The sequence below is a fragment of the Trichosurus vulpecula genome, chromosome 2 (assembly GCF_011100635.1).
Source record: "Trichosurus vulpecula isolate mTriVul1 chromosome 2, mTriVul1.pri, whole genome shotgun sequence".
Classification (NCBI taxonomy): domain Eukaryota; kingdom Metazoa; phylum Chordata; class Mammalia; order Diprotodontia; family Phalangeridae; genus Trichosurus; species Trichosurus vulpecula.
The window spans coordinates 96,941,110-96,956,906 of record NC_050574.1 but is presented as its reverse complement, the minus strand read 5'-3'; the positions used below and the strand labels follow the sequence as shown (position 1 = coordinate 96,956,906).

The following is a 15,797-nucleotide window of genomic DNA, read 5'->3' as shown; positions in this document are numbered from 1 at the left end:
CTAGGCTGCAGGACCAGTGTTGAGGATGAAATGTGGTAATTGTCCTTTGCCTCTTTTTGCATCCTCAGCACTTGGCACAGTGCCTGGCACATAGTAGTCATTTAATAAATATTTATTGAATTAAATTGAAGTGAAAGGGCTCTGAAAAAATTAGAAGCACTCTACGAATTCAGAATAATACTATACTAATAATATCACAGAGTGGATAGAGGGCTGGACTTGGAGTCAAGAAGACCTGAGTTCTAATCTTGCCTCAGACACTTAGTATTTGTGAGACCCAACTCAAATCATTTCACCTTTCTCAGCCTCTCAGTTTCCTTGTCTCGAAAATGGGAGCATTAATGACATCTACATCGCGGGGTTGTGAGGACCAAGTGAGAAAATCTATGGAGAACTCTCTGTAAACCTGAAAGTGCTGAATAAATGTCATTACTGTTATTTCTAGCTTTTGACCCTGCACAAGTCCCTCAACTTTTATGTGTTTTAAGCAAATCTCTAAGTTGCTTACTTACATTTTTAAAACATTTGTTCCGTGGGGAAGGGGGTTAGTGGAAGGGCAGATTAATAAAAAAAACACTTGGTTTTGGAAAAATAAAAATAATAAGCTAAAAAAGAGGGAGTTGTTTTCAATGGCCTCTGAGGTCCCCTATTACTCTATTTCTGTCACCCTCTGCTTTCTTGCTTTGTTGTAGTTGTTGTTTCTCTGTCTTTTCATGACCGGCCTTTTCCCCATCACTGCCTTGTAATCACTGACAAGGAGGCTGAAACGCTACAGAAGAGCTAGATGGGATGACTGGGCAAATCCAAGCTCACAGATCATAGATTTGGAGATGTAAGGGACCTTTGAGTTCATCCAGGTCAACTCCCTCATTTTACAGAGAGGGAAACGGAGACTCAGAAAAGTTAAGAATTTTGCCCAAATTCAGCCAATTAATAAGTATCAAAGCTAGGATTTGAACCCAGACTGTTTGGCTTCAAATCTAGCTTTCCACTCATAAGATTGGGCAGAAACCCTTTTCTGTTGGATCTGGAACTCAATCCTGTTTTATCACCCCACTGTCTCCATGGGCTGCCCGAAAGGGAAGGTGGCCTTCTCCACCTAGCTGTCTCCTTCTTCATTAGCAGAATGGAAACACTGCAGGGAAAGTTCTTAATTAAAACTTGACCTGTTAAAATTTGGTCCCAGGGTTGCTGTCCAGAATGCTTTGCCTTCAGTGACTCTGAGAATAGAACAGAAACAAACCATGGCCATTTGTAGCCATTGTTGGTTCCATTCATGGGTCTCTCATTCATTTCTGTGTTGAAATATGGGCCACCCTCTCTTTTCTGTGTCGAAGTATGGCCACCCTCTCTTTTCTGTGTTGAAGTATCGTCACCCTCTCTCTTCCGCGTTGAAGTATGGCCACCCTCTCTTTTCTGTGTTGAAGTACGGTCACCCTCTCTTTTCTGTAAGCTGAACTTTGCTTCAAATATTTACTTGGGCTTGTTTATCCATCCATCTTAAGTTGCTGGAATGCCAGACATACCCAAACTGTTATGACTGATTGCATGAAGATTTTCTGTTCTCATTTATTGACTGCAACGTTCTTGGATATAATATTTCTCATTAAGGTATCTCCCACCCATCTATACAATCACTCAGATTGCTTCTGTGAAGGGATATGCTCAGCCAGGGACATAATCAACATTTCCTGGGGTAATCAGTGATCTCAAAGCAGTGATAGGGAAAAGAGGAGGGACATGAAAAGACAGAGAAATGTTAACTAGAACAAAGTAAGAAAGCAGAGGATCACTGAAGTAGAGCCAAGGGACCTCAGGGGCCATTAAGGCCAATCCCGTTGGGTTTTCTTTAGTTTTCTCATTTTTCTTTTTCTAAAAATAAGTATTTTTCATTGATCTGTCCCTTTTACTAACCCCCTTCCCCATCGAGCAATTGTTTAAAAAAAATCTCTATCTACATATTTACATAGTCTGGTGAAATAAATTCTCTCCTTAGCCACGTCTGAGAATGTTATGTCTCTTCCTTCATGTCACATTCATTACCTCTCTGTCTGGAGGTAAGTGGCATGTTTTACCTTCATCCTTCCTGTCTACCTTTCTTCCTGTCATCCTACCTGTACTTCTCAGCCTCCTTTGCTATATCTTGACCCCCTCATTTTACAGATGAAGAAGTTGAGACCCAGTGAAGTTCATTGAATTGCCCATGGTCATACAGGCAAGTGACCAAATCCAGGTTCTCTGATCTCATAGTCAGGCAGCAGTCTGAGGAAGGAAATAAATGTATGTATTGTGACTACTATGCGCCAAGCACTGTCCTTAGGGCTTTTTACAAATATTATCTCATTCGATCCTCGCAACAACTTTGTGGGGTGGATGCTGTTATTATCCCTGTTTTGGAGTTGGGGAAAACAGAGGTTAAGTGACTTGCCCAAAGTCACACAGCTAGTATCTGGGGCTGAATTTGAAATCAGGTCTTCCTGACTCCAGACCCAGAGCTCTAATAACCACCAACAGCAGCCTCGAATGGAGGCGGCACATACCCGTCTCGAATAAATCTTTACTTAATTGGCTTGACTAGGTTTTTGAAGCAGGACGAAGGAGACCTGAATTCTTCATTGGGGAGGGGCCACCTGAGCTGTACTTGGACAGATTGAAAGGATTTTACTAGTGGGAGATGGAGATGTACAATCCAGGTTATCAGCCAAAATCTTTAGAATGACTTGGCTTTCTGAAGATTTTCAGTAACAGCCAATTTGATAATTACAGCTCACTTTTATGTATCATTTTAGAGCTGAAAAATGCTTTCCTCTTATCAGCTCTCTAAAGGAACTAGGGTATTTCTCTTTTAAAAATGAGGGAAGTGAGATGGAGCGGTTTGCCAGAGGTCACATGACTGAAAAGGCTGAGGTGTCTTCACACCTCCTTGGTACTATTCCCATCACACTGTGTTTCCTTTTATCTTTAATTTAATTCGATTCAACAAACATTTATAAAATGCCTACTATGCATGGCATTGCAATCAATACCAGGGAGACAAAGATGAAAAATTATATAATTCATGCCCTCAGAGAACTTATAGTTTTGCAGAGGGATAAAACCTTCTTCAATACTTTGTTTCTCCTTTTTAATTTGAAGGTAGAGGGAAACTAGCAATAGGGTTGCCCCAAAAAAAGAAGAAAAGAAGGAAAAGAGGGTCACTGACTGTTTCTCTTCCACCCATTTTAGGATGGAAGGAAGTTCAGAAGGAAACAGGACAGTTTTAAAAATAGCATGTTGAATTTACTCTGTCCTTTTAAAAAAGCATTCTCTACATAAAAGACTGCTGCTACTACGTATATTCCTTGGTTTTTGATTCTACTTAGTAAATGGAAATGTTCTTTTTTATTGGTTTTTGTTCGATTTAGAATAAAAAAGAAAAGAAGAATTAATGGAATTCAATTGAATTTCAGGAGTGCAATTAGTAACCTACAAATATAACAGATGTGGGATGAACATGGTGAATAATGGAGGGTTAAGAGGTGATGCTATCTGATTGTTTGTTTTATACCAAATAAAATTGGAAGTATAAAGCACATGAATGTGCCTCACTCTACTCAAAAGATGTGCCCTTAAAAGTCATGTGTATATTAATTCTGAGTTCAATTTCAAATCTCATTTTCAATACAATGCAGAGCTTTTTATTTAAATGAACCACTGAAAGGAATACTTTTGTAATGCAAATAATGTCCTTGTTGTGTTTCATATTTTGGAATATCTGGGTTTTTTCCAAAGCAGGGATCTAATAAAATGCAAATTTAATAGCTGACTGACCTTTAAATCTGGTTTTGTTTGTGGCTTAAAGATGCAGTTTCATTGAAATTTTGCAGGTTTCTAATGTCCTGTGATTTAATATTCCCTTTCAGGCTCAATTCAGAAGGGATTTGGCACATTAAGATCACCAGGATAAAAAAGTGGGAGAGCTAGACAGCAGCTATCACCCAGTTGGGTTCAGTCCATGTATTTATTTCTCCAAATTGTATTATCCCTCTTCCAAGCTGTAGTGAAATCTCCTTTTTTGCAAACTTTTTAAAGTTCCTATAGTTTTCAGGATATCCTGTTTGTTCACTCAGCTAAAAATGCTACGAGAAATCCTTTCTTGGTGCATCTTTTCCCTACCCTGGCAGTGAAACACCTGCACCATCTACTGAAAAGGAGAGCTTAAACAAAGTATTCTTGGATGATCTCAACCAACTTGTAGAGAGCCAAGCAGAGAACAACCGCTTTAGTTGGTGTCGTGGCTGGGATGGGCCAAATCAATAAACATTTATTTAGGTGTCTATTGTGTGCTAGGAGCTGGAGATGCAAAGACAAAAATTAGATAATTCCTGCCCTCAAGGAGCTTGCCTTCTAATAGGTGAAGAGTGACAAGTACATATGTGAGTATTTAGAGAATAAGTACAAAATAAACGGGCAGCTAGGTGGTAGAATGGATAGAGTGCTGGGCTGAGAATCAGGAAGACTCATCTTAATGAGTTCAAATCTGGCCTCAAACATTTTCTAGCTGTGTGACCCTGGGCCAAGTCACTTAACCCTGTTTACTCTAGTTCCTCATCTGTAAAACGAGCTGGAGAAAAAACTGGCAAATCACTCCAGTGTCTTTGCCAAGAAAACTCCAAAATGGTGTCATGAAGAGTCAGACATGTCTGAAATGACCAAACAACAACTACAAAGACAAATTATTTGAGGGAATGAAAATCTAGCTATTGGGGAGATCAGGAAAGGCTTAATGTAGACACTGGCTCTAGAGCTAAGTCACGAAGGCAATAAGGAATCCTACGAGGTGGAGATAAGGAGGAAGGAAGTACATTACAGGAGTGGAGGACAGCTGGTGCTGTCACATGATAATGGAAAGATGGAGTCTCCTATGTGAGGACCAACAAGGACAGGTTGGCTAGAAAGTAGCATATGCAAAGGAGAATCACGTAGAATGAGGCAGAGAAGGTAGGCTAGAACCAAAATGTAAGGAGCATTAGAAATCATGCTGAGGAATTTATAGTGTACATGGTGTCCCTAAAGTCTGGACACATAGGCAAAAATGCATATTTTGAAATATTTGGAACATTAAGAGAACTTAGTCACCTTGACTTCTTTTTCTGGGGTATGCTAAAGGAGAAAGTGTACTCAATGAAAATCACAGATGGTTACACTTGATTGAATGCATAAAGAGTGAATTGCTAAAACTGACAGCAATGTGGAGTTACTGCATCGAGTTCACGTGAATCTGGCAAAGTGCATCAACCTTTGCATCACAAATGATGGAAATCACATTGAAGATGTTATCTGTTAATATTCCAAGTAAATAAAATGTTGTTGAAAATTTCATTCATTTCATTTCTTGAAAATATGCATTTTTGGCTGTGTGTCCTGACTTTAGGAACACCCTGCATAGTTTGTCCTAGAGGCAATAGGGAGCCACTATAGTTTATTGACTACGGGAGTGATGTGGTCAGGTAGGTCTGCATTTAAGGGAGATCACTTCGGCATCTGTGAGGAGATGGATTAGAATGCGGAGAGATTTGAGTCTAGGAGGCCAAACGGAAGGCCTTCATAGTAGTACAGGTGAGGATGATGAAATAAGGTGGCAACTGTACAAGTAGCAACTGGCATTGTGGAGATTGAAGTGGAAAGATTTAGAAACTACTATGGAGGAGTTGAAAATAATGAAGAGAATTTGAACCTGGGAGTCTAGGAGGATGGTGATGCCCTTGAGAGAAAGAGAGAAACTTGGACAATGAATGTGTTGAGGGGAGAGAGGGTGATAATGAGTTCTATCGCTGATATGTTAACTTTGAGTTGTCTATGGTATATACAATTTGAAATATTAAATAGGTAAGGCAGTTAACAGTACAGGATTAGAGCTCAGGAGAGAGAGAGAGAGAGAGAGAGAGAGAGAGTGTGTATGTGTAGGAATCATCTGTATAGAGAAGTATATTTAAATCCATAGGAGGGAATAGGTTCACCAAGTAAGTGTGTAGCAAGTGTGGGTCAAAGGCAGGACTTAAATACAGGCCTTCCTAGATCCAAGGTTAGTTAGTTCTTTATGCATTATGCCATACTGCCTCTGAGTTGAAGAAACTTTTTTTAAAAGATCACTGGTCCTAGAGCCTGATAATCTGGGTTCAAATTCCAGTTCCGTCATAAATGGGGACAATGAGATTTATACCACTCACCTCCCAAGATGCTTTTGAGAAGCAAAGACAACTTACCTCAAATACTTAGTAACCAGGAAAGGCTATAAAGATATAAGCTACTATTACTTTCTATAGCTTCTTGCCTCCACAAGTTTAGTGAACAACCACACACACACACACACACACACACACACACACACACTCACCCTTGAAAATAGCTGCCTCACCAACAATTTTGCACCTTCTTCTGTTAAAATACTTACTTGACCTTCTCCCACATCTCTTCACCAAATTTCTCAATCACGAGAGACTGCAGGCAGGTGTTGATAAACCCATACTAGAAGAGAAACCAAGAAAAGGAGAAAGGGATGTATAATGAGGCATGAAAACCCATTTACAGACAACTTAATGGTTTCTTTTAGGGAAAATGAAATGACATCCACTTTGGGAAACTAATTATACCTTTTCCTTGTTTCCAGTGAGTTTACTTGTTTAACAGTTATACTGGGACCCAGCTTCGTGCAGACCTTGGCCCATGAGTAGTTTTGTTTCCATAGAGAATTTAGATTAACTAAATTTGAAACCAAATTATAATTAGAGAAGGGTAGGAAGAGGCACTCTGTGTTCATTAAATTCCTCTTGAAAGTGGTAGTATTGGCCTGGTTTAAACACTAAGTCCAAACTAGCTGGAGGAGAGGGTGAGGCAGGCACATGCATTTGTGTTTAGATGATTTAGAAAGCAGGAGTGCAAAACTTTGCCCTTTTAAAAATTGAATGATAGTTTGGGGAGAGAAAGAAGAACAAAGGAGTCCACCAGGGCTGGTTCAAAGAGGGGTCTCGTTTGCAGGTTTGCCGTTGAATCCTGATCACCTTTAATAATCTTCCATTTTAATGCTTCTGCTGCTGCATCGGGGGCACAAATAAAGGCAGCATAGTCAGATGCTATAAACATTTGGCAGATGTGTCTCACTTTTCCTAGGCATTCCTAAATGTGCAGAAATAGAATTTGGGTAAATCAAACTCTACAGTATTTTACATAAGCATTGGGAACTTATCACAGGATTCAAGGTTTAGGGTAGAAGAGATCTTCGAGGACAGGAGTCCAACCTCATTCATTTCACAAAAAAGGAAAGTTAGGTCTAAGAAAGCTAAGTGACTTTTCCAGGGTCACACAACCAGTAAGTGACAGAGGTGGGATATGAATCCACATCTTCCTAACTCTCCCTCTCACCCTTTCTAGCCACGACTCTATAGTGCTTGGTATTTCAAACACTTTTCCCTTTCCTTGCCTCTTCCCTTCCCCACAAGTGAATACTTTCAACAAGTGGAGAATATTTTTGTAATGTAAAAAATGCCTTGTAATTTATCCATTTTGTAAGGTTGAATTTTTCTATAGGGAGATTTCAGTAAGGGGGACACACTTGTATTCAAGGAAGAGAAAAGAGGACCCTGAATTAAACATGCTCTCCCATGTCCCCCTCCTTCATTCCATAGTACTTAGTATTCCTGGTTGCATAGGCCCAGCAACTCTGTAAGGAGCAAAGATACAACAAATGTTTTTTCCACTGTCAAAAATCGGACACAGGGGCAACTTAGTGGTGCACTGGGTAGAGTACTGGTACTGGAGTCAGGAGGGCCTGAGTTCAAATCTGACCTTAGACACTTACTAGCTGTGTGACCCTGGGCAAGTCACTTAAACCCAATTGCCTCAAAAAAAAAAATTTGGACACAGGATTTGACAAAAGATATTCCCTTTGAAAAGCCTCACTAAGGGGCAGCTAGATGGAACCGTGGATAGAGCACTGGCCCTGGAGTAAGGAAGACCTAATTTCAAAGGTCAGCATGACTGACTAGCAGCATGACCCCTGGGCAAGTCGCTAAACCCTGATTGCCTCCAAAAAAGAAAAGAGAAAAGAAAAAAAGGCTTCATTAAACATATACTTTCTTGAAATATGAGAGATGTTGACATGTACCTATTCCTCTTCATCTCCCTCATGGCTTGGCTCTGGAGTTTCTCCTCCCTCCCCTCCCTTTCCACTTGTGAAGAATGCAAGGGCTCAGGTACTTCACACCTGCTTGGGCATTGTCACCACCATCCCCAGAATTGAGGTCACTCCTTTTGAGGAGCCACACTAGCACCCAGTGCCTCAGCAAAAAGAACCAGTAGTGTGGATCTTCACCTTGGCCCAGTCAGTTTCCATTCTCTCTGCTGGCTCAATCATGGCTCACCCTAGAGACAAATCCCACACTTCCTTCTCTTCATCCCCATGGGGACAAATGACTGCTTGCATTCAGTAACACCTTTTCAGCTTCCACACAGTTATGGCCATGCCATAGTTTTCCATAGTAGTCTGAGAATGGCTTCAGGCTCAAAAAAGCCTTGGTCTAAGTCCCATCTCTCTGACACAAAACTGGCCATAGGACCATGGGCTCATCATTAAACCAACCCCTCACTACCCCAGACAATCCTCCAAGGCTATAATTTACAGATAAATGTCTATGCTCCAACAGCTGGGGAAGAAGGAGAGCTTCCATACTAGATTTCTCCACAGGTGGGAATGGAATCATAAGTCCAAATCCCACCCCTTTTTGCCCCCCAAATATATATCAAGCTTTGGAAGGAACACAAAGATGAAAAAAAAACGTTGCCTTTGCCTTCAAGGAAACATGCAGAAAACCATAATACAGAGAGGTTATATTACTCTGTATGTGCCTCAATGAATGAGAGAGGTACAAAGTATTATGGGAGTTCAGAGAGAGAGAGAGAGAGACATCCTCTCTAGGAAGTAGAAATCAGGAAAAGCTTCCAGGAGGAAGTGGCTGAGTTTCGAAGAATGATTGGAGTATTAATCATTGAAAATGGGTTGTGAATAAGGAGCTTAGAAGAGAGAGTCTCAGGGGGAAGGAATGGTGTAAGTAAAAGCCCCAAGGCAGGTTATGTTCTGGGAGTGACTAGTGTTGGACTACACACCATAGAGTGTTTTGGATATGGGAATAACATAAGATAAAACTGGGAAGGCAAATTGGGGCTGTCATGGAAGGCCTTGTTCTGTGAGCAATGGAGAACTGTTGAAAGGGTTTGAAAAGTGGGATGTTGTGGTCAGATTCATCTGTTTGGAAAATTAATCTGGTAGCGGTGCTGGATGGATTGAGGGGAGTGGGTGGGAAGGAGAAAGAATAGACTGATGGAGGATGGTTTGGTGCTAATTCTATGTTCAGAGGGAAGGGGAAGTGGGCCCGGTCTAGGGAGGTAGTTGTGGGAAAGGAAATGATTCATAGATATTGCAGATGTAGAATGAACAAGATTTGGTGATGGATTTGGGGGCTGAATAACAACAACATAAGAATAACTATATAACTAATAATATGTGTTCTACATAATTTTTTTTCCATTTGTGGTATTCAGCTCTGAGGCAAGGACCACAGATAGTTCTATCCCCATTTTAAAGATGAGGAAACTGAGGTTCACAGAGATTTACCCATTGTCACACAGCTGGTGAGTCAAGTCAGCAAGAATTTATTAAGCACCTATGTGCCAAGCACTGTGCTGATCTGGGATACAAAAAAAGGCAAAACCAGTCCTGCCCTCAAGGAGCTCATAGTCTAATGAGGGGAGAGAACATGCAAACAACCATATATGAGTAAGATGCATGCGAGATAAATTGGAGATAATTGCAGAGGGAAGGGACTAATATTAAGGAGGATCCAGAAATGGTTCTTGCAGCAGGTGGGATTTTAGCCAAGAATTGAAGGAAATCAGGAAGTAGAGATGGAGAAAGGGGAGCATTGCAAGCATGAAGGACAACCACTGAAAACTCATGGAGCTGGGAGTTGGTGGATTGTTTTCCTGTTAACATAAAGAAGCTGAAATCATTGGATCATAGGGATATGGGAACTAGGTGGGACAGTGGATAGAGTTCTGGGCCTGGAGTCTGGAAGACTCATCTTTGTGAATTCAAATCTGATCTCAGACACTTACTAATTGTGTGACCCTGGGCAAGTCACTTAATCCTGTTTGTCTCAGTTTTCTCATCTGTAAAATAAGCTGGAGAAGCAAATGGCAAACTTCTCCAATATCTCTGCCAAGAAAACTCCAAATGGGGTCATGGAGAATCAGACCCGACTGAAAAAGACTGAACAATATAGGGTGTATAGAGAGGAGTAAGGTATAAGAAGACTGGAAAGGCAGGAAGGGGCTTTAAAGGCCAGACTTATCCTAGAGGTAGTAGGGGACCATTGGACTATATTAAATAGGGAATTGAACATCAGAGGTGGGCCATGAACCCAGCTCTTCCTGACACCAGATCCAGCATTCTACCCACTGACTCTGAAAAGGCTTGATGGAAGGGGGAGGGAGGAGTTGAGGATGCCTGACATTTTTCAACTGAGTGACCTCCAAACTGAGTAGCTACTATCCTGAAAATAGGACTTTCAGGACATTTGGAGTTTTTGGCTGAAAAGGCATTGGAACATGGTGGGGAGGGGGAAAAGAGATTTATTTGCAACTTACAGCCTCAGAAAGTTGGCGGTGACACTGAATGCTTAAGTGATTTAGGATCAATGAATTGTAAGAAGGGACCTGAAAGGCGAAGAAAGAGCCACATAGCTAGTAAGTTTTGGAGGCAGAATTTGAACCCAGAATTTTGAATTTAGCCCTCTGTCAGCTGTACCATTCCCAGGCTTCTTTGTCCAGGATCAGAAAATAGTATGGGTCAGATACCTGACCACCAGTCCTGGACCCAGTTCCAAAGCCTACGCTCTCTCCACTGCTCTAAGCCACGTCTTTGAAAGGGGCCAAAAGAGGAATGGTAAGGAGTAGGAGAATCATCCCTCTCTCGGGCCCTAAACTTTGCATATGTTTCCTGGGTAATAGCTTTTTCTTGACTTTAAACTTTCTTTTCCCTCTGGAAACCAGAAAGTTGCCCACAAGACACTTCAATTTTTCAAAGTAAAATCAAGTCAACAAGAATTTATTAAGCACCAACTATGTGCCAGGCACCTTGCTAAGAGCTGGGTGGCCTCTACTATCTTCTAGGCATGGTACTGAACTGTGTATAAGATAATTGTGTATTATACATACATATATATAAAACATAAAATATAGTTTATAAATACATAATATATAAAATATATAAAGCATAATAAATAAGAAATTTCAGTGTTTGGGTGAAACCTAAACTAAAGGCATTTTCCCTCTATCCCAAACTCGCTTTCCCTTAAGGTCCCCTGCCAATACCACAAATTCTAATAAATTCCACACTTCATCTTCCTACTGGAAAATGTCTCTAGAATTCAGAGATTCTTAACCATTTTTGCGTGTCATTTCTCACCCCACCCTGCCATCACCCCCCACCAGTAGTCTGGTGAAGCCTGTGGACTTCTTCCTGGAATAAGAATGGATCAAATAATAATATTAATAATAATAAATATATTATAACTAATAATAAATGTAATAATAAATAAATATACTAAAAATAATGTAAGAATGTATAAAATAAAATCCCTTACAATTAAGGAAACTGATTATATTGAAATAGTAATACCAGGAAGGGCTTAGAACAAAGAGCAAAGTAATATTTACATTTATTAGAAAATTCCTAGAAACATGAAGAAAAGAAATATCATATCAAAAAAGAAATATGTGTGCATATACATATACACACATATGTGTGTCTATACACATATGAATGTACACATACAATATATACATTTGTGCACATACATATCTATATATGCATACATATGTTCAAGGCCCCCAGGCTAAGGATCCTGCAGTCTAGATAGAACTCAGTCACACCCCATCTGAGGAAGAAGACTGAGGGAAAGACCAGAGCAGAAGAGCTGATTACCATGGTGGCTGCTGCTCCTGCTTCTGCCGATACCGATGCCAGTTCTCACTGCTCACTACTTGGGCACGAAATGATAGATTTTCCTCCTCTTGCTCCAACATTTAGCATTACACCCATGAGAATCCTTTCCAATACCTCAACTCAAGATGCCTAATGCCTATCAAGGGAAAATGGCCACGGTCCATAGGGAAATTAGAAACAGGTCACTTTGTCGTACAAGACCCCTCTCCACACAGAGGCCTAACTCAGCTCTTCTCAACCACCCAGAGAAACACTGGGGGGGGGGGGTCAAAAGGGCTTTGCTTATAAGAGATAAAAATGAATGGGACTTACTGCATAATTAGCCCAAAGGGACTGCTTTCTTGGTAGCTTAGACTCATGAGAGTTTCAGGTTGAAACCTGAAGAATCACTCCTTGGGATAAACCCAGCTGGCAAAGCTTCTAATATGCTTCATTCTCCCCCCACAGACTCTCCCTCCAACAACTCTGGCTGAAAACAAATTGGAAGCAAGGCTCATACTCATGAAAAGAGGGACAAGTATGCTTTGTGATTGTGGGGGGAGCCTGTAGTTATCATGAGGAGGAAGGGAAATTAAAGGTCTTCTAGTCCAATCGCTTCATTTTACAAATAAGGAAACAAAAGCCCGTTTTCCTTTCCCAAGGCGGCAGAAAGCATGGATTAGAACTCAGGACTCGATCCAGGGCTCCTTCCTGTAAATCACAGCACCTCCCTTATTAAGGCAACCCTATGTGCATGATGCACTGGCCACTCAATAAAGCCAGTTAAATAGATGTAGCCCCTGTCCTTTCAAGATTTAGAAACCCTCCTTTCAATTTCTCTACACGTGAAGGACTCTGGGATTTACTTGGGTATGTCCTGGCTGAGAACTCCCTACGTCAACTGCCATTCAGCTTGTGTGTGACTTAGTATAAAAATCCGAGAGAGTTGTGTGAGGCACATAGAGGTTAACTAGCTTTGTCCAAAGTCAGACAAGCTTGTGTCAGAGGTAGGATTTGAACTCAGTTCTTCCTGATTCAAAATCTAACATTCTATCGTATTGCCAATTTTTACAGCACTAGTCAATTCACCTTCGGGCTTGTGAAATGCATTTTGTTCTCTTCCAGAAACAATTAAATGTATTCACTAGCAGGAGGGTAGAAGAAGAAGGGGGGTGGGCAGTTAGGTGGTTCAGTGGTTAGAGTGATAGCCCTGGAGACAGAAGGACTTGAGTTCAAATCCAGCCTCAGACCCTTACTAGCTGGGCAAGTCACTCAACCCTGTTTGCCTCAGTTTCCTCATCTCTAAAATGAGCTGGAAAAGGAAATAGCTAACCATTCTAGTATCTTTGCCAAGAAAACCCCAATTGGGGTTGTGGAGAATCAGACATGACTGAAATGACTCAATAAAAGAGGAAGAAGGAATGGTGTCAGGTGAGGATAATAGTCATTCTGTAATCATAGAATGCTAACGCCAGAAGGGCTCTTGGGGTTCTACCCCCCTCATTTATCAGAGGCCCCAAAAGATGAGGTCATTCATCCAAGATTCCACATGTGTTGCTGTTTAGTTATTTTCAGTTGAGTCCCTATTTGGGGGTTTCTTGGCAAAGATGCTGTGGTGGTTTGCCATTTCCTTCTCCAGCTCATTTTACAGATGAAGAAACTGAGGCAAACAGGGTTAAGTGACTTGCCCAGGGTCACGCAGCCAGTAAGTATCTGAGACTGGGATTTGAACTCAGGAAGACGAGTCTTCCTGAATCCAGGTCCCTCAAGTCCAGGTTCCCCAAGGCAATTATTAATTATCCATTATCCACTTAAATCTGAGGCTAGAGGACTTAAACCTGAGAGTTCATTCAGCAACTCGTGTTGAGCGCTCACTCTGTTCGAGGCACTGTGGGAAATGCAGTCTTGTGGATGAAGGGTCTTAGTTCAATTACTTACTAGTGGTAAAGGTACTTGATGTCTGTAATGTAGAGATGCCTTAATTAAGATTTCTATATAATGAGTACAGAGATCCCCATTGTAGAGAGAATGCAAAAACGAAACAAAGTCCGGAGTACTCATTCTATAATATTTCTCATACTTCAGGAGTTAAACTCCCCTGCAGGGGACCCAAGAAGGATCTTGTCTCATAACGAATCCTACTTTCTAGTCTTATCAAGAGGCCTCTCTTGTCCGTAATGCCTTTCATTCACCCATTTTAGGGGTGGATGCGAGTCAGGTATTTCCTATGGTATATTATTTTCCTATTATTTCTTTTCTCTTCTCTTCCGACTCCCTCTTCCACCTGTTTCTTCCCAGTTCTCTTTCTGCAGATCAGGTCAGATCTCTTCCCCACTCCATTTCCCAGAAGCCAGTCTTGGAACTCGTAGTACCTGTTTGTTACCGGCCCATTCTGTCTGGATCCTCAAGGCTGATCCGTGAGGGAGGGAGCGAGCTGACTCCCCAACACTACCGTGGTGGTTGGGCCCTGTCCTTTTTTGATGAATTGAGTTGTTGTTTCTCCAAAGTGGAGAGCTTGCTCATTCTCAGACATCGGGCAGAGTGTGCTATTTGTTACTCCGTAGGAGGAACATGTGGTCAGGGAAAGAAAAAAGAAACTGGAATAGGTGATTTCCATAATTATGCTTCCCAGCCCTTTGCAGTCACTCAACTGACATTATGTCTTTTGCTGCCAAGCGCTCGCTCTCTCTCCTTGAACACACACACACATACACTCACTCACACACACACTCACACTCACATTGCACAATAAATGGATGCTAAAAATCCCCATTTTCTTTCCCATGCAGCAGATGGCAGGTCTCAGCAACTCAGTGGAAATTAAGCTTTTGGATTTTCTAATAAATTTAAGCATCACACACACAAAAAAGCCCGAGCTAATTTTGATTCTAATGTTAAGTACCAGATGGCTTATCACTCTTAGAACCCAGCAGCTCTGTGAAAGTGCTCCATACCCAGGGCAAAATGGCCGGGAAGATGTCCCACAGAACACTCGATTTGAATTTTTAACAACCAGTTGGATTCTTTATTGAATATCATTTGTTAATAATATTGCATATGGTAATCTAGTAAACATCTCTTGTCTACTGAGTGAGTCCATCTACCCTGCCAGTTTGCTAATTACATCTGTTATACAACCAACTCACTTCAGCAGACTGTTTTCCTTTATGTAAATAATCTCTCCACCAAACTTGATTGCTACCTCTGCAGAATCCTATGGTTTCATGAGTTGCTGTGGCCAAAAAAATAAAAAAATTTTAAAATTCACACAATAGACTATCTTCTGAGATGATCGTCTTTGGACTTAGCGAGACTGGTCCTCACTCTGTCATCAGGACTCTTCTGGAAGCTTTTGCGGTTTGATAAAACTTGTCATAGCTTTTTCTCTGCTGGTATAGCCTGAGACATCTCAGGTTCACCCCCACATCATGGTGAAAGAAAGGAGTGGGACTTCAGCTGTGGACCCCATAAACTACTTCTCACAACTGCCTTATGAACATTTTTCATATCCTCATCTGGATTTGAAGAGACATTGACAACTGATCGAACTTAGCCCTCTGTAGACTATGTGTTTGAATTCTGTAGATGCTATCTTTGGGGGAGTGCTTTCTATAGATATAAGCAAATATTCCTGCTCTCATTCTTTCAAAGAATATTTTTTCATAGCCTCCTTTTGACCTAACCTCTTCACAGAAAGTGAAATTTATTGTTTGAATTTCTTTCCTTAAACTATGTATATATATATATATATATATATACACACACACACACACATATA

The 15,797-nt window shown here is 41.0% G+C and overlaps 1 protein-coding gene across 1 annotated transcript in view; it reads right to left on the bottom strand.

The window, feature by feature from the left end:
- LOC118836689 (guanylate cyclase soluble subunit beta-2-like) overlaps nt 1-12,120 on the bottom strand; it is a 109,505-nt gene extending 97,385 nt beyond the window's left edge. Inside the window, exons 1-3 of the mRNA XM_036743907.1 lie at nt 12,020-12,120; nt 11,752-11,767; nt 6,434-6,507 (exon numbers count right to left, since the gene is read on the bottom strand). Of these exons, the coding sequence (XP_036599802.1) occupies nt 6,434-6,507; nt 11,752-11,767; nt 12,020-12,120 (191 nt within the window). The remainder of the gene's footprint in view (nt 1-6,433; nt 6,508-11,751; nt 11,768-12,019) is intronic.
- Nucleotides 12,121-15,797: the final 3,677 nt, after the last annotated feature.